The sequence below is a fragment of the Akebia trifoliata genome, chromosome 8 (genome assembly GCF_017979445.1).
Source record: "Akebia trifoliata isolate Shusen 1 chromosome 8, ASM1797944v1, whole genome shotgun sequence".
Lineage (NCBI taxonomy): Eukaryota > Viridiplantae > Streptophyta > Magnoliopsida > Ranunculales > Lardizabalaceae > Akebia > Akebia trifoliata.
Window position 1 is genome coordinate 39,336,974 of NC_141382.1, and position 19,881 is coordinate 39,356,854.

The 19,881-nt window shown below is 32.0% G+C and overlaps 1 protein-coding gene across 1 annotated transcript; it reads right to left on the reverse strand.

Moving 5' to 3' along the window:
* Window positions 1-1,686: 1,686 nt before the first annotated feature.
* LOC147396775 (glutathione gamma-glutamylcysteinyltransferase 1-like) lies at window positions 1,687-14,536 on the reverse strand. Its single transcript, XM_086451933.1, has 8 exons — window positions 14,378-14,536; window positions 10,687-10,843; window positions 10,034-10,272; window positions 8,038-8,201; window positions 7,520-7,571; window positions 4,107-4,334; window positions 3,667-4,032; window positions 1,687-1,975 (listed from the first exon to the last, which is right to left on the reverse strand). The coding sequence occupies exons 1-8, from the start codon at window positions 14,450-14,452 to the stop codon at window positions 1,895-1,897; spliced, it is 1,362 nt and encodes a 453-aa protein (XP_086308059.1). The 5' UTR covers window positions 14,453-14,536; the 3' UTR covers window positions 1,687-1,894.
* Between the last annotated feature and the right edge of the window lie 5,345 nt (window positions 14,537-19,881).

The window sequence follows — 19,881 nt, forward strand, 5'->3', positions numbered from 1 at the left end:
ACAATAAAATATATTATTTCTTATAAAATTAAAATACAATTCATTTTTAAATAATAAATAATACTCAAATCTTCAATTTATAAATAATAAGTTCTATTTATAAAAGCCCACAAATTTCAAATTAAAAATAATAATGTCATAGAAATCACAAAAATTTGAAATCAACATTAAAAGAACTTAATTTCGAATGAATAATTTTCGATGGAAATGAAGGATGTGTAATTATAAAAACACCCTATAAATTAATAAGGGCAACCTACACCATAGCCAATTTTTTTTGTTTTATATAGGTTAAAGTTTTTGGAATGAGCAAATTTTTAGTGAGGATGGTCTATATAGTCTAGAGATCATCCTCACCAAAAATCAGTCCTTTTTGAAACTTCTAACTTATCAAAAATAGTTTTCAAAAAAAAAAAGGGGGCGATTTACAATTATAAAACTTGTTTTGATAGGGTTAGAAGTTTCAGGATGTGCAGATTTTTGGTGAGGATGATCTCCTCATTATAGAGATCATCCTCATCAAAAATCAACTTATTCCAAAACTTTTAACCCATATAAGACAAAATAATTTAGCCATGGTGTGGGTTTATTAATTTGTGAAGTGCTTATATACTAATGAGGAGATCATCCTCACCAAAAATCTACTCATTCCAAAAATTTTAAATCATATAAGACAAAATAATTTAGCCATGGTGTGGATTTATTAATTTGTGGGGTATTTATATCCATGGGATATAAGAGGTAATATCTTTTTAAGAATAAGGGCATACTTGTCCATGTTCAAAAAAATGAAGGGCATACTTGTCCGTGTTCAAAAAAACGAAGTGCTTACCGCTTCATCACTTTTTTCCAGCATCAAAATAGTGCTGAATTTTTTTCACTTATTTTCAATAATAAGCGTTGAAAATATAGAGTAAACAAACGCGTTATTTTAACAAAAAGTGCTGAATTTAATTTTTTTCAGCAATAAGCACTGCAAATAGCGCAAACAAACACTGCCTAAGTCCAATTGACTCGGTTAAGTTTTGAGTTGAATAAGTTTTTAAGCTATGCTAACATTTTCCTCGAAATCCAGTTTATAATGAGAGAAGGCGAAGTAGAAGTAGTTTGACACAAAACTTTAGATCCCATAAATGCCCCCCACATTTAAATTTAAACATAATGTAATCGGGATAAAAGGAGGCCAATGAGTTTAAAAGACTTGCATGAAATGAAATACATGAGTTTTCTCGCCTTTAAAGCCCTTTCTTTTAAAGATGGCTTTGTAATTTAACTAAAGAAAGATTATTTGAGTCATTTTAAAAACAAATTAAAATCATCCATAGTTCACCTCCATTTGGTGTGGTGGTGAGCCTTAAAAAACCTATAAATTAAATTGATAGTCTACAATTAAATTGCACAAAATGTAGTGTAATTTTGAAAAACTCTCTTATGGCTATAAAAATTCAAGAGATTGTTAGTACTTCATCATCAATTTGTATCCACAGGGATCCACAACAATGATCCTTTAAAAAAGAAAAAAAAAATAGTAAATCGTAAATCGAAATTAAGCAATAAGAATGATATTTAACAGTTGTACATTATATTTTCAAAACCCCAGTAGAATAGTTTTATACAATAAACTTAATTTTATGTATCTAAGAAATTTTTGTTTTGGTACCTAAACAATGTTGAATAAAAAAGCTTCGATAGTAATATTTGTACAAGCAGTTATAGGTCTCCATGGTACAATCATACGATGATAAGTTTCAATTTTTACTACCACACCTTAATATTTTTTCCTCAAAATGAATAAAATATTCTATAGTTAAATTACAAAATTATTAAAATTATATATATGATGCTGATATTTGGTGATAATTTAATAGATAAAGACAAGAAAAGAGAGTATCTATCATGTAAGAGAATTAGGTATACCAAGCTCATCATCAACAGATTTCCTAAGGCACTGGAGCTGAATTCTTAAATGTGACACCTGCCAAAGACAATGTACAATAATGAGAGATCCATGCAACTGCAAATCAGCTTCTCTTGTTCGTAAAATGCTTCAAGATATGAAATTATTGCAAAAAATTTAGCTTCTAGTATCAATCAAGTCTCGAGAGTTATTTCCAAGCAAGGAAGATCTTAGATGGACTCCTAACAGTGACTGATCAACATATTGATATGGAAGATCTTAGGTTGGGCATTACATGTAAGATTGATATGGAAAACCAGACTACTTGCTTAGGAGAATGTAATCTAGTATTACCGGGAGAAAGTGTATTATGAAATGTATTTCTTTTGCTTCTTCGCAGTCTTGACACATACAAGTGAAACTTGAGACGAGATGATTATTCTCTATCCCTTACTCATTTATATTGGTAGTGGAAGCTCTGGGGAGAAAGATGTATAAAGCTGTCAAAATAGGGAGTCTAGGAGGATTTGAAGTGAGAGAAGGAACTACCATCACGTCTACCGGAGAAATCTGGCATGCACGACATTGTTGTTGATTAAAAAGCATGTGTACCAGTGGTCAGTTCTTACAAGGACTTTGTCTTTAGGGGGTATATAATATTGTCAACAAGGAGGGAATTATTATTATTTTTTTTAATCATTCTTAGTAAGGTCATTTCGAAGAATCTATTATTATATTATAGAGGTGTATCAAATAGAAGACTCGTGACCATTGGTGTACATCATTAAAATGGGAAAGCTTGTCTCATGATCATGGTTTCAAAACTCGGTTTGACGTCTCATCTCGTCCATGGACGAGACCAAGTTATCTCAGATGAGACAATCCATTTAACTCAATTTATATTGATTGATTTACACATATTAAAATTAAAATTAAAATAATTATAATTTTTTTAATAAAATAATATAGATTAGAAAATGTTTAGTTAGAAAGTATTTTTTATTTATATAATAAATATTTAAATTCTAAAAAAATAAATTATTTTAATCAAAATCTACAAAATCCCGGTTGACTTGGACGAGTTTTACTGACTTGGACGAGATTTTCAAAATATCGTCTGAGACTTCTCGTTTATCTCCCGAGATGATGTAAATGTTGAGACACCTTGCATATCTGTATTGTTGCTGAACAAGACCAAGATGACTCGGGCCAAGACTTAACACCATTCTAATGATTTATGTGAATGGTTAGAATTTTGTAATAGGGAAATATCAATTAATTAGTAATTAGGATCTTTCTAATTAAGTATGTTTTCTATATTTTTTATTGTCATAATTCTCTAGGGGAAAAAAAAAACTATTAGGGCTCATGTAATGTTTAACCAAATTTAATAGAAGTTATTTCTTTAACATCTATATCAAGAACCAGTACACATGGCAATTTCTTCTACCAATAAAAAATAAGATTGAACATTAACATGATTCCATAAATAAAACAAATGTACATGATTTCATAGATATAAAAAAAAACACAATTGAAAGGTTTGATATTGACTCTTTTTTAATCTTAACATTTGAGACTTCCTCAGAAGATTCAGAATCCAGCTTTATTCAAGTAACTCTGATCTTTAAAAAAAAATCATTAATACCTAATCATCAATCTATTCAATATTGATAATTCTCAATGGTGCAAAAGAAATGGAATATCTGAAGTAGGAGAAGAGATAAATCATAGTAAGAAAGGAAAGAAACCAAGGTAAAATTAATCACCTCCTCTTGAAGCAAAGAGAGAAGACCTTCAGTAGAAACAAGGCCACAGAATTCCTCCAACAGCTTCTCATCTTTAATACCTAACCATGTATGAGGAGGCAAAGCCACTAGTAATACAGTTAGAATGTCACTGCCTCCCAGTTGTGTCCCGGTGCCATTAGCCAGAGCAGAACCAAAGCAACTCCTTGTTTTGGATAAAGGAAGCAAAGCCTCTGATCCTTGGAAACAATCACTAGTCGTAGTGTCAAGCGAAGTGTCCTTGTCACCCATAGATGAGATGTTCATGCAACATGAACTTTCGGAAGACAACCATTCTGTCACAAGTTTAAATAGTCTAGTCTCTTGTACTTGTTTCAATACCTCTTCCTGAAACCAAAAAAAAAAGAAGATAATAATTCAATCTTTCAAGGGGATTTGAATTTTTCAAGATCAAAGCTAACCTTGACATCAAGCCTTCCTTTCTCCTCTTTGCTTAAATTTGAACCACCGTCCTCTTCTCTCCGAACTTCTACAACCCATTTGACGAACTCCCTGAAATTGGTTGGAAGAGAGAGAAATGTAATGGAGAGAACTTTCTGAACATCTTTTACATCCTTTGAGCTTAGCAGGACAGGTACATCATCTATCAAATGCTTGACAGTGCCGAACCAGCTATCATGTTTACAGCTCTGCACAAAGTTCCAGCGTTGAATCCAGTTGTTCGTTTATAACTACCATAGATCATTTAACAATTCCAGCAACTTCAAGCATCTATGTATTTTTATTTTTATTTTGATAAGTAAAAAAAAAAAAAAAAAAGATACATAAGATCTATGTATAAAGGATCTTGTTAGAAAGAAATATTTTTTACATCATCTATGGAAATATAAGGACATGTGCTTCTATACGTAAATGTACATTTGAAAGATATATAAATTAGAAAGAATGATGAACCAATCCGTGGAAGCATAAAACATGCATCAGATACTAAGGTGGAGCAGGTAAAGCCAAGGTTTAAAATCTCATCTTGAGGAATTGTCTCAGTTGGGAAGAAAAATCATGACTCGACCAAGAAAATATGAGAATCCAAGACATTTTGAGACAATCCATGGAAATCCCTAAACATTGATTGTTTTGTTCCAGTTTTGGCCAAGACATTCAGAGACAGTACGGAACTTTAAAGCAACTGCTAATTCCACGACTATTGAAGTGCCTAGAATTGCAGCAAGAATTAAATCAACTATTTACAAACATGGAAGAGCTCATGGAAAGACATTCATCAAAGCGAAGCATAATAATCCATTGTGGATAATGGTAAGGGACTTGTATCCCATAAGGAAAACTACCATGAGAGACTTACTTGAGTGCCGAAGTGTTTTTTGTTAGTACCCTGGAAAGCTTACTTTTACAAGGACAAAAAGAGAAAGGCCAATAAGAGAATATTCTTGAAGATTGTGCTGTGTGAAACCTTTGACGAGGGTTTCCATTCAGATATTTCATCTATAATATACCCATTCTATTGCTCATTTGTTCAGCTCAGTTAGGTATGCATATGATTTTGGTGTAAGCCTGGGCACAGCCTGGAAGCAACCATTGGTAGCAATCCAGAACCCATTAGAGGCAATTACCTTAATTCATTGGAGGGTATATGCTGGAAGGACCAATTTGTAGGTTATTCTCAATCTAACTCAACTTTACCAATATAATTTTTGGTTCACAATAGAGATTTATTATTGTTATTGTTGTTATTATTATTATTTTTTAATTTTTTAATTTTTTTTTTTTGGGGGGGGGGGGCTAAGATAAAGATAGGAAAGGCCTTATGCCAGATGGTATCCAAATAAAGATTTGAAAGTTCATAGGAGAAACTAGATTTTGCTAGTGAACAAAGTAGTTTAGCAAAATTTTAGAAGGAAGAGTGGGTAACATGATACCCATTTACAAGAACAAGAGTGATGTGGAAAGTTGTTTGGAAAATTTTTAGAAAGAAGAACGGATAAGAAGTATGATACTCATTTACAAGAACAAGAGTGATGTGGAAAATTTCACTAATTAGACAAGAAACACGATATTAAAAAACCCGATTTGGCCTTCCTACAAAAGAGGTCAATTATCAAAGCTATCTTTTTTACCAAATGAACGGATAATTTTGAGAAAGTAGGAAGAACTGATACTTGGTTTTCTTGAGTTATAAATTGCATATGATGGAACATCTAGAGATTTAATTTGGTGGTTTTTGAGGGGAAAAGGTCCCAATAAGTTGACTGATTTTTAAAAGGACATGTATGACAGAGTATTAATAAGTATTAGAACAATTTGTGGGTGAGATGAGAGAGTTTCCTACTAAAATGGATTAGCACCAGGAATTAGCCCAAATTCCATACCTTTTCTGCACTAGCTATGGATGGATTTACTAAATTGGAAGGAGAGGTCTTGAGGTATATGTTATTTGCAGATGATGTGGTATTAGTTTATGAAATGTGAAAAGGGTGAGTTCAAGCCAGAACTACGAAAAAGTGCTGTAGAAACTGAAGATTTTAAGATAAGTAGGTCCAAAATAGAATATTTATAGTGTTAACTTTGGTAAAACAATCCTAGGGATGAAATATACTAGTTAAGATTGAGACTTGCAATATTGGTGATGATGTGACCTGTAGAACCGACTCTGGCTAGATAAAGTAAAGATTGCTTCTGAACTTTTGCGCATTATCAGTTTAACAAAATGGGAAAATTCACTAGACAACATTTAGACCAGCTTTGCATAATGAAGTTCAATGTTAAATAGTCAAGAAACATGTCCATAGGATAAGCATAGTAGAGATGACGATGTTGAGACAGGCGAGTGTTAAGACTAAGAAAAATTATAAATAAGACAACTCAAGGAAATTTAGGAATAGCCCTATTGGGGGAGAAAATAAACAAAAGTTGTTTGAGATGGTTTGGGCATGTACAAAGAAGGCCGATAACTACGCCAGTAAGGAGCATTCTGATGCAAGTTGAGGAATCTAAAAGGAAAGGGACGCCAAAAATGACATGGATGGAGGTAGTAAGAAAAAGGTATGAAGATACACACTCTAATAACTTATAAGCTAATAAAAAATAAGAAAATAATATATGCAAATTAAAGAAATACTTTTCATATGCCATAGAGCTATCCAATAACTTAATTACTTCAAAGTGATTTATAATATTAAGCAACTACATTTTTGTCTAACAACTTAATATATAGGTGATTGGCACACAAATGATTTCTCCAGTGATATTTTCCTAATCAATTTAATAAAGGGTGGCACTGCCTTGTGAGTCAGGATAAGTGTAGGGATGTGTCAGCAAAGAAAAAGAAACTAAAAGTTCATGTTATTGTTATAGGTAGAGCATAAAGATGGGAAACACAATATCTGTCACCCTGAAAGAGATAAACAAGCTTGGTTCTGTGCCCTCTATAATACTTCTACCCATTTTTACATTTGGTTTCCTTTCCCAACTATAGAGTTAAAGGTTCAAAAAAGATTCAGTAGCACTTGGAATAACTTAATTAATCTATATATACATATATGGGTGGTGTTTGGAAGCCCTAAAGAGAGCCAAACATTTTTTTTAATTTTTGGTAGAGATCATCCTCACCAAAAATCAGCCCCCTCCAAAACTTCTAAACCCATCAAAAGTGGTTTACAAAAATCGAATGGTCCATGATTCTTCAATTGTAAAGTAGGGTTAGAAGTTTCGGAATGAGCTGATTTTTTGAAAAATGTTTAGCTCTCTTTAGGGCCTCCGAACGCTTCCCTATATATTTATATATTAATAAAACAAATCAAAGCTACATACATTCACATACAAGATACCCATATAGATAGTTCACAGACAAGAATCATACCAGGGTATAAAGCACAGATGGTGCTTTATGAGGACTTGAGACAATCATGAACCTGAAATGATTGAGAAAAAAAGGTAAATGTAGTCACATCCGAACAACCACCATTAAAGAATTGGATTCTTTATCGAAGCAGAACTAAGACAGAGATACAAATGACATTATAAATGTGGATCATAGCCCTAAATCTACAACATGTCCTGAAGATGAAATAGATTCAACCAAAAAAGGAATTGGCTTGCAGCCAAAGAGGTAGAGGAAGATCGTAGCAGGGTAATGTCAGACGGATTATTTTATTCAAAATATAGAGTTCTACAAATGCTGTTTTTGGCTGACGAAGTTGGCCTAATAGGAAGATCATAGTTAACCAATTTCAAAATTAGCAAGAACTACCATTGGAGTTCCATCAAGAAAAGTCTGTTGTTTTCAAGAAAATGTGTTTTAAATAATAAAACCATTTTCACAGTTCAAATTGGTAAATGATATAGTTCAAATTACGAAGATCATGCATAAATTTATACCCCCTTTTAAGTCCCGTTGCTTCATCAACTGTATCCATGGCTTCCCAAAGAAGTGCAAGTGGAACCCAATGAGGAGGATACTTAAACCGGGCAACATCCAAAATCAGTACCATATCCCTTCCAGCATGATATCCACCAATAGATGAGAAATGACCACTTCCTGTCTGTTATCAAAGAATAATCTTTCTCCTATTCTTAAATTTCAACAAGAAGGAAAAGTGTGACAAGAACATGAAAGACATGTCAACTATAATCAAGGTACACTTGGCCTTCTATAAGTTAAAATTTGGAATTAATTTGAAGTTCAATTCAGTATTGAAAAGTTTCTAAAAGTTTATAATTCAGAGAACTTTGGAGAATTCTTTATTAAATGTTGCCAAAAAAAGGTCTAATGCTTTAGAAAAAAATGTGACAAGATCATTCTTTGAGGATTTTGTGTATAGATGGGATGTTCCTTGTGCTGGATAAGTTTCTTGTTTTCTATCATTTACGATTTTTCTTGTTTCTGTAGTGGGGCAGTCACCTTGGTCACTCTTTTTCTCTCTCTTTCTTAATAAAATTGTTTTATTACCAATAAAAAAAAGGTACCAAACTTCAACTTTGGACTTCTCTAAGTTAAAATTTGGAATTAATTTGAAGGAGTTCAATTCAGTATTGAAAAGTTTCCTAAAAGTTCATAACTCAGAGAAATTGGGAGAATTATTTACTAAATGTTGTATTTTTTTTTTTTTTAAACAATGCTTTAGAAAATGATAGATCAAGAGCTAACAGTACATAACTTATTAGATCACAAAATAATAGTACTAAGGTAATAACCATTTGAAGAAGTACTTGTAGAAAAATGGCTTGTGAAGAGATTTCTCATAAAGAGACCGTGGGTTCAAGTTTTTATCAGTGTAATTTTCTATGGATACCCATCCCAAAAGGGGTGTCGAATACACTGCATTATCCAAAAAACCAACAAAAAAAAGGTTAATAACAAATAAATTATGTGATCATTCCCACATGCATTTTTTCCCTTAGAGGTTTCCTAATTAATTTTTATTTATTTCAAATCTTATACTTTTTAAAAATTGGAGTCTTTCCTCATTTATGGACTTCTCCACCTAAAAAGACAAAATAACAAATAAATCTTGTGCAAATGCATTGTAGAACCGTAGATATGATCCATTTAACGTTTGCAATACTATAGAGCTTAGTGAAACAAATACAAAACTACAAAGCATGATTCTTAGGAAAGAATAACTTTGAAATACACCGTTGGGACATTTTATCTTCTTTATTCTGACCTGAAAACTAATAGAAATGTTTAAAACACTTCTCACTAGATCTAAAATCTCAGTATGGTAGCCTTAATAGTATCAGATTTTGAGTTGGAATACTAAGAGAGCCAAGAAAACATACACAATCAAGAAGTATGGTAGCCTAAACAAAGAACTCTTAAAATGAAGAAATAAATAAATAAACAAACAAATAAACTAGTTTCAATAAGAGCTACAAGTGAGACAAGTGACCAAACTAAGTATGAATATAACCATTTGTGCACATATATTAACAGAAATTACACAATAAATTTAGTCCAAAGTTCGACAAATAGAATGAAAAAGGCCAGAGTATCTGGAATTGAAACATAACCTCAAGATACGTCCCACAGCCTTGTAGATTTCAGGCAAGCAACAAATATGGAGAATAATATGCCAGTTGGGCATTTCATTTAAGTTTGATGAAGATGGTAACTCTTTAATTGGATCCAAAAGTGAATATATTCCAATCAAAGTGGAAAAGAAGCTCGTTTGCTTCGTCAACAAAATCAGACATTGAATAAACTCAACAAAAAAATAAATTCATAGACTTCGATACAACCCTCCACTAGGATAATTTAAAGAGGCAAGTATCTAGGAATGATCAATCAATGAAAAATTAAAAGGAAACAAGAAGATATCAGCGAACAAACTACTAAATGCAAGAAAGCTAAAAATAAAAAATAAAAAAATACCTGTTTGAAAGTTTGTCTGTGGTATGACGTGATCATATGACGATCTTCACAAGACGTACATGCTATGACATATTGACGAAAATCATCAATTTTACTTTGGTTTGTTCGGAAAGCTTCAACTTTGGCTCCATTACAGATAGCCAAACATGCTACTTTAGCGAAAGTGATGCCTTCAGCTTTAATCTTTCCCAATGGTTCACAACAGTCCAACATAGATTCATCAAACCATCTCCAAGGTCCTATGAAAGGAATCAAGTCATACCAAAAAAAAAAAAAAAAAAACTAAAGCATAGATAATCTCAAAAATCAATCAATTGTTTTGGAGATTGGTTAAGGTTGAAGTTTTTCAAATGAGTGAAATGGAAGTTTTATCGAAGTGAGAAGGCCTTTTATGAATCGGAATACCCCCTATAGGTGTAGGAACATCCTGCACAAGTGACTTGGCCCAACTTTCAATTTATAAAAATGTGGAAAACAGAGCAAAGAATCCATGATTAGGGACCTTTACTCTAGAAACATTAACTATCAACTTTATCTATAAAACGATAGGCATTGTTCATGGTAAAACCATGAATTATGATGAAGTTAGAAGAAGTTAGAACGAACACCCACAATCATTAACATTTGCTAAACATAATAATCGTACAAGCTACCTTTCCATTTTCTTCCAGGATCAATTGCAAGGGCATTCAAGACCATGGAAAGGCTGGCCAATCCACAATATGCAGGCTCTGACTGTGTTTGAAAGTAAGATATTAACTTAAAGAATCCTTCCATTGTTCCACTTTGAAAAGATTGAGCAAAGAGTTGCTGCGAATTCCAAAAGTGGTCAGAGGTCAGAATTCAGAACAAAGAATTGCAAAAGCTGCAACTAGTCAAAGATTCACAACCCAAGAAAGCATGTTGGTGTGCATATAAGATGTCTAAATTGCTTGAGAAAAAAGCATTCGTATACTCGAAGACATTAAGCAACTTGGCCTCTATATATTCCTCTAGTCATAAATGCAACATCTGTTTAACATTCTTGTTATTTATACATGCCTTCCTCCTTCATGTTTGTATAATAAATAAGTTATATCTCCAGAAACCCTGAGGCATATGTCATTCTCAATGACAATGTACAAAAACATCGTAGGATTAACCTACACACTGATTCATAAGTAATGCCAAACTTTTTAAATTACATTAAATGGAGGTTCGATATGAAATTCGTATAGTAGTAGATCAAAAAGTAAACTTAGCTTTCAATTGTTTTTCGAGAATTGCACGAAATTTATTACAGTTGGTAACACGGTAAATTGGAGTTGAGTATGTTCATATTACAAACCATATCAACCCGAAAATGACCAACATGCTACCTTGATGTGATAAGCCTAAACCAGCAAAGTTAAATGTTATGACTAAAATCATAGTGCCATCTGGGATCCATGCCCTAATATACAACTTTGGTATTATGGAATTGATTACAGATGATGTCATGTTATCCTTAGCATACTACAACCAATTGCAAAAATTAATACATTAAAAAGTTCTCTTTGTGATGAATGAGTGAAATTTGGCTAATCAGGAAAGTGAGATGGTTCTATCTCCAAATATTTGAAGCTACTAAGAAGAGTAGACTCCCATTTATGCCATCTAGGTGCTTCAAAGGGATTTGTTTCACACCACAACATCGCCTAAGGCACTCTCTCAAGTGGTTTACTAACCTTGTCCTCAATAGCTTTCATATTTCAGGGAAAGAAGATATTTTCTTTGTGCTCATCTAGATACTTAACCCAACTTGTCATAGTCAGACCCATGGGTTATCAACTGAATTACATCCCGTTTGCGATCTTGAGCATTGTTGTTCACCTTAAAGATGATAAATGAATGAGAAGGTGATGCAACTGTCAAATGCACCATTAGATCATCCTCTATAGTCAGACCCAACTCTCGAAATGAGACAACCAAGAAAGTTTCAATATGTATTCTCGAACACTTCCATTGCCATCATACATGGGGGGATATATGCAACACTAGACGGGTATATTGGATGGAGTGTCTTCTTCGACCCACCCACAAACTATTCCTAAATGATATCCAAAAGTTCTTTGGTAGTCTCCTTTACAAGTTCTACTTAACTATCTTGCACGTTTTACTTCCTATTAAGATCTCTCGTGATCTTTTTGTTGTAATATGTGGCTCATATTGAGTGGAACACATATATAGAGAAAGCAGGCAGATGCTACAGTGAAACTGGAGTGGAGAGGGGAGTGCTGCATTCCAAGCGGAGCGAGGAACGCATAACGTACCGAACGAAACAAAGTGGAACGACGGTGGTACGGTACAGGGGGTGCAGGGGCAACACCCCCACGGTAAGGTGCAGGGGTATTATTGGAATTTTCTAATACCTATTGTATGACTAGGGTTTACTATAAATTCACATGATATAACCCTAATTTGACATATAGTGAAAATTCAGCCCCTCGCTCTTGTGGATGTAGGCACACTGCCGAACCACATTAAATCTGTGTGTTTTTATTTCTTTCTTGTTTTTCTCTTTTCGTATTATTCATCATAACTGCCACGCATTGCACAACACTTTCTGTCATTGTTTCAAAAGATAGTAGGGGATGCACATATGCACCTTTTTAAATATTTGATATTCTAATAAATAGTGTTTTTCCCAACAGAAAAAAAAAAAAAAAAACAATAATAAAAAAGGGTAAAATACACTTTGACCCCTATAGTTTGCCATAATTTCATTTTGACCTCCTAATGTTTTGATAATCGCACTTACCTCCCTTATAGTTATCTAAGGGATTTACTTACCCCCCTGCCATCAAATTTCCATCAACTTGACAGTTAAATTCCTTTTATAAAGATCATTTTGCCTTTTTAAAATGTTATTCTTTTTATAAACAAAAATATGCTTGTGAAAAAATGAGTTCAATGAATGCCTAGGCAGGGGGTGCATTTTAATTATTGTTTTAAAATTTATTTTTTTAAGGGTAAATTACACTTTGACCCCCTGTAATTTGGCATAATTCCATTGTAACCCCAAATGTTTTGATAATTGCACTTACCTCCCCTTTCACTGACAGTGTTAAAATTCAAATGTTATTTTACTATCTTACCCTCTTATTTTATATTATTTTTATTAAAAGATAAATTTTAAAACAACAATTAAAATGCCTTAGTTTGAGCATTCACAGGCATGTTTTTTTAATAAAAATTATAACATTTTTAAAAGGGAAAAATGGTCTTTATAAAAGAAATTGAACTGTTAGGTTGACAAAAATTTGACGGAAAGGGGGTAATTGAACTCCTTAGATAACTATAAGAGAGGTAAGTGCAATTAGCAAAATATTAGGGGGTCAAAATAGAATTATACCAAACTATAGGGGGTCAAAGTGTAATTTACCTTTTTTCTAAGAAAAAATAAAAGGGTAAAATAACATCTAAATTTTAACCCCATCAATGAAAGGGGAGTTAAGTGCAATTATCAAAATGTAAAGGGGTCAAAATGAAATTATTCCACACTATAGGGGGTAAGGTAAAATACACTTTGACCCCGCCTAGGCATTCATTGAACTCATTTTTTCATGGGCATTTTTTTGTTTATAAAAAGAATAACATTTTAAAAAGGGTAAAATGGTCTTTATAAAAGGAATTTAACTGTTAAGTTGATGGCAATTTGACGGAACCCCTTAGATAACACTATAAAGGAGATAAGTGCAATTATCAAAATGTTAGGGGTTCAAAATGGAATTATGCCAAACTATAGGGGGTCAAAGCGTAATTTACCCAAATGAAAATTAAACTCATATTGGTCAGACGTCAGAAATATAGAACAATAAAACACATTTTCAAGTTGAAAAAAATAAAACTTACAAATCACAGGCAATCAAAGAAAACAAAAACTTCAAATTTCATAGAATTGAAGATTATTCTTCTAAGTACATCGTAAATTTCAGTAATTTTTTACTCTTTTATCATATGCTAAACTCAGAAGATGAAAAAGAATGAAGATTTCCAACAACAACACACACAAACAACTCTGAATTGAGAAATAAAACAAGAAATTTTACACATTATCAGAAGAGTGGGAAAAAAATTTATCTGCAAATCATAGAAAATCAAATAAAACAAGAACAAATTCAAAATTTATAGAATTAATTAAAAAATTGTTTGTCCAGCTCCATACTCCTCCAATGAATTTTACAAAAATAAACCTAAAATTTCAGTAACCTTAGCTTTGATTCTTATCACGATCAAATCAGAATTAAGAAGAAGAAGAAGAAGAACGAAAGTAAATAAAAATTCGAAACTACGATTAGAGATTGAAATTAAAAGAAACTTCACCTTCCCTTCGATTGAAGCGAACTCGATTGCAGGTGGAGATGGAAGAACTCGCCTGTATAGACTTGCTGTCGCCATTTTCGATCTCAGATCTCCTTTTTTTTTGTTGGAATTTATCTATTTTCTCATCACTTCCACAGAGTTCAGACTCTGTGATTTCATACCAGAAGTCAGGAGGGTGACCCTTATTTATATAACTTTTGAAACAAGTTAATGGCATATAATTACAATATTACCCCTAACTACCGAGAGACGTTAATCAAGTTGATTGTTGACAGTTGACCGTTAAGTCGTTTGAAAGGAAATAAATAAATAAATAAATAAAAAACAAGGGTTCAACGTTTTGATGTGTTTTGACCTCGTTCTTCTCTACCGATTAATGAAAAATGACTTAAATACCCTCTTTGTTAACCTATAGACAAAGAACCTTTGATTTTTCTCCCAAAAATCTCATCTCTTCTGTTGTAGAAAATTCTTGATGTATACCTCTTCAAAAGAATTCCCATTGTATTTTAAATCCCATACTATTATTGTGCTTAGTAGGTTAAAGTTAGTAGAATTTTAGGATTGAAGATGATTAGCTTTTGGGAGGGTTTTTGGGCTAGATGTTGAAGGTGCGATGACATTTAAGTTTTTTCATTAGTTGATCGGAGAAGATTGATATCAATGGGTGCTTGTCATTGACTTGAAAATACAAGATATCACAAATATTCGTCAAAACATGGCGATTTGGCCATTTATCTATCGTTTTCAATATGTTTATCATTCTCATTACAAATCAATTATTTTGATTAATGTAAATATAAATAATTGACTTTGGAAGAATTGAAATTTGTTGATAATGATCTTTTAAGGTATGTATGTATTCATTGCATATGCAACTCGAGCATTGACGGTATGAGGAAAAAAAATTTAATCGATTGATTGACTACAAGGGTACAACAACTAAATGCTCCTTTTAGGGAGTTAATGATCGGAAATGTCTTATAAAGATGAATCATGTTGGGGTGACATTAAAATTGACATCATTTCACACATTGTTGACGTGGAGGTGCGCACATACCCATATGTTCTTTTCAATTGTATCTTGATGAAAAGCATCTATGATTCCAAACGCACATCCACGTCGGCAATGTGTGAAACGATGTGAATTTCAATGTCACATTAGCATTTTCCTATTAGGATTCATGTTAGAGGCAACAGAGCATGGTTTCAAATCTAAGTTTGTAAAGCCCCAGATTTTTAAACATGTATCTTGAGGAGATCGTAAGTCAACAGATAGAAAACTTTTTTTTTAAGTTAGAATTTTTTTTAAATCGATTACACCATTAGATCCGCATCGAAAAATTTATCGAAATAGATTATAAGATCGCGAAAATTGAAGTTTAGGACATAGACGTTTTAATTAAAATAAAATAAATCAAATAATGACCGTTATGTCCTTTTAACACTATAAATATTAAAAGTCACAAAATTTTCAGAATTAATCTTCTAGTTCTCACGTTTTCTTCTTCTAAAAAAAAAATTTAAGAAATCATAACATCCCTCCATCTTCAACCTAGTTTTTCATCTATTTTGAACTTTCGCTGGACGTTACCATAGAAGAGAAAAACGATTGAATCATCACAACTTTTAAAGAGAAATAAAAAAGTTAAGATTTTCGATAACATCCGATTCAGAACCTTCGACCCAACTCAATTTACTACCCTCTTGAAATATTTCTTGGAAGTCCATTTTTACAAATAAAATATCAGAAAAATTTAAATAAAATTTTGTATTCAAAGAAGTCAACTTGCAATGCAAGGTTATCATTTTACATTTTTTTTTTTTTTTAATGTTGTATTATTTTATTTTTGGTATTTAAAAAAAAAAAGGTCTTTGGGATAAAAGAAACGCTAAAAATTCCATTAAAATAGTTTGGACATCATTGGTAATTATGTAATTTTTATCTATATAATTATTTGGTGTAGAAAATCGAGAAGGTGTAAAATGGAAAAGAATGAATCGAATTTCATTAGCGGATTCCAACATTGATTAAGACAAGTTCTCACGACACATCTATTTATATATACGTAGTAAATAAAAATTAAGTATATAGCATGGTTATGTGTTTCTTATATACTTATCACTGAATAATATGATATATGAATGTCTAGTAGATTTTGATAATAAATCTTTGGTTGTCGTGATAATGTTTGTGTTGAAACTGCATGAAATTTTCTTTTAGAAGATGAATGCGAAATTGCATTATCATGGACATGCTTTGAAATAATGAATTGAGCAAATACAACTTAAGTCCTTGAGTGAAAAACCTTAAAGGCCCTCGAAGAAAGTTCAGTATTCTGGAACAAAGAATTTGACCAAGCTGTTGGAAAAATCAAAGATGATGGTTATGGCCAAGTCAGTGAAAAAATTGGTCATTATTGTATGCATCGATTGTTTTGGAACAAAGAGTTTGATTGAACTATTGAAAAAATCAATGATGATGTAATGGCCAAGCTAGTGGGAAAATTGGTCGTTATTGCATGCATTGATTAATTTGGAATAATTTGGTTACTTGATAATAATATGATCATATATTTATTTTTATTTATATGTATGTATGGATAGATGTTAGTGTAATATTGACTTTTCTTCAAGCTTTAGTTTACTAACTTTGTTGAAAAAAAAATTTCTTCAGATAATGAGCATTGAAATTGGAGTTGGGCGATGCAGAATCATCAGCAAAGATAATTTATTTTTTTTTTTGTTAATTATTTAGTCTTTTTAGGATTTAAATTTAGAACAATTTTATTTTATTTTGTTATATTTGGGTTGAATGTAATAAGTACCCAACAAGTATTACTACACTTAAAATTTTGATTGGGTTTTAGGATCTATATTTATAATAATTAATTTTTATTTATTTTAATTCTTTATTTTTAGATATTTAATTGATATAATTCAATGGTTCTTATTTCTTCTCATATCCTTAAATTAGGATCTTGAATTGGATCATAGATCGGATCAAGGATCGAAATTTTTAAGGTGTGACAAAGTTTGATGTCCTATCTGAAAAATTATGAATTTATTTAGAATTCTTGGATGAATTTTTATAAATCCTAATAGAGTATTTATAGATATTACATCAACCAAGCTACATGAAAACTAGTATAATATAATATAATATTTTATAATATCCTAATTAATATATTCTAAACATATCATCTTCTGTCACAGCCTTTCATTAGTGATAAAATACACTGATAAGGATATAATGTATCTTATGCACCTTAATATTGTAGACATGAGAATGTTCAATTTTGAACCTCAATGCTACATTGTTTGGAGTCGCCACCATTTTTTTTAAAAAATGGATGTGAATAGGCACCCCAATCAAATTTTGTTTAGAAAATCATTTTTCATGACATCATAGTGACTCTTATTAATGGAGAAGGTGTGGTTTACCTAAGATATAGATAAGGGAATTCAGTTAGAGAATGAGGAAAGTGTTAAGCACCCTATTCTCTCCACCTAGGGTGGTTATCTTTTAAATTCGATCATTTTTTAAAAGATTAACATAATAATAAAAATGCATGAAGTAGGTGTGTGCACATGGTAAATGTGTTCATCTTTGAAAGAGAATTTAATGTTAATGTTGACATGAGGAATATCTTAGGGAAGAGGATATCCCATGAAGCTAACACGTTTTTGCATGAGTTGAAATGTTGGTTTAAAATTTTAGAGAAATTTTATAGATGGAGTTCCTTTAGATCCACAACCTTAATGCATGCATGGTTAGTTAGAAATTTAGTGTTTTAATCTCATCAAGAGAGTTACACAATTCTTCATCATAGTCAAGCATGTGTGGTGTGTATGTATATTGTACATTATGATGCATGAGATTAAAATGGGTTAAAAGGGGCTTCAACCTCCATCCTTTCTACCAAACTACCTCAAGCATTTCATGCCCAAAGTTGAGGTTCAATCTACTCAGGATGAAAGAGGGTTCTCCATTACATCCTAAGGGTTTCTAAAAAAAATGAGAAGTACAGAAAAAGAAGATGCAAGTATTAAAATAAAACAAAAGAAAAAAAAATAAAACCTATCTGTACCCACCTTGTCCCTTTGAAAGTCTTAAATGAACTTACGTTTTGAAAGATGAACTTAAGAGTTGAAGGATATAGTTGAGGGTTGAGAGAGTTGAAGATTAAGGGATGAGAGAATGAGTAGAGATTTTAGTAGAATTTTAAGTTGAGAGATAGAGGGTTGAAAGCATGAATTGTTTATAAAAAGTGAGGGTATTTTTAGAGTTTTTGAAAAACTTTTGGAGATAAAGTGGTCCAACCTTAAAAATAAAGAGAATGAACTTGAGATTTAGGCTATTTCTTTTGGATTTTTCATTTGTGTGAGAGTAAAGATGACATTTGTGAATAAACTCAAAAAACATTCTTTGATCCTTGATTTTCTGATAAATATAAGTGAAAGAACAAAATATACTTTTGAAAAGATGAGTAGGAGAGTGACATATATAAAGGTAAAGTGGTATGTGAAAAGTAAACCTTGGTTTATTTGTAAATAACTTATAAAGCAAGGGTGGATGTATATTTTTGAAATGAACTAATGAGAGAGCTCCATGTTGTACTTGAAGATTTTCACTTTTTAAGGGTATGATTAGAAGTTTTCTCAACTTTGTAGATTATTACCAAAGGCCAAATAACCTTTTTGTTTGACCATCTTTTTTGAAAATGACATTTTTGGATTTTTACGAGGGGGAGTTGATTCTCCAATTAGATAATACATTGGGTATTGAGGGCTTATGGAAAATCAACATGTGTCACCTTTTGAGGGGATGTGAGGGAGTGGACTTGGTGCTAGACTTAGAATGGACTGGGGTTATGGATTTTAAAATTTGATAATGGACTTGGTTCTGGACTTTAGATGATGGATTTGATTTTAGGTTTAAATATGGACTTTGGCTTGGGTTTAGGTTGGATTAGGAAGTAGACTTTGGTTATGGTATGGGTGATGGATCGGTTAATGGGTAATAAACTCGGGTTGGTTCATAAGAGTGGGTAGGAAATTATGGTGGATTAGGGACAATGTTGAGCATGACATGATACATGTATGCATGAAGACGATGCCAAGTGGCAATGCGGACCCGTTGAGAGGCTTAAGTTCTAAATTAGAGTCATGTCGAGGAAATTTAGATTTTTCTAAAGGGGTTCGTACAAATTGGGGTGTCTACAAATACGATACATTTTATGCTCTAACACCCTCTCGCAATTGCATGATCCTTTAAAAAAGAAATATATAATTGGTTTCTTTGAATAATTGCTCTTAATCTCTTTAAGTGATATGTTATTTCGTCACCTAAAATCTATTTGTGTTTTCAAGTAGTCACTGTCTGTCTATGAAATCCATCATTCTCGCATCTCGTTCGTTTTTTTTAGTATGTTGGAGTTGATGGTCTTATGAGACCAGGTTTGTCATGATTTCTCCCAAGAGCATACAAAATAGGATATTGC

What these genes read in the sequence shown, in the direction of transcription:
- LOC147396775 (XM_086451933.1), bottom strand. Translation starts at nt 14,452, where the DNA reads ATGGCGACAGCAAGTCTATACAGGCGAGTTCTTCCATCTCCACCTGCA. An exon ending in GCAACGGGACTTAAAAGGGG is followed by an intron (nt 7,572 to 8,037) that starts GTATAAATTTAT and finishes CAATCATTTCAG; the next exon opens with GTTCATGATTGTCTCAAGTC. An exon ending in TCTCTTTGCTTCAAGAGGAG is followed by an intron (nt 1,976 to 3,666) that starts GTGATTAATTTT and finishes TGTCTTTGGCAG; the next exon opens with GTGTCACATTTAAGAATTCA.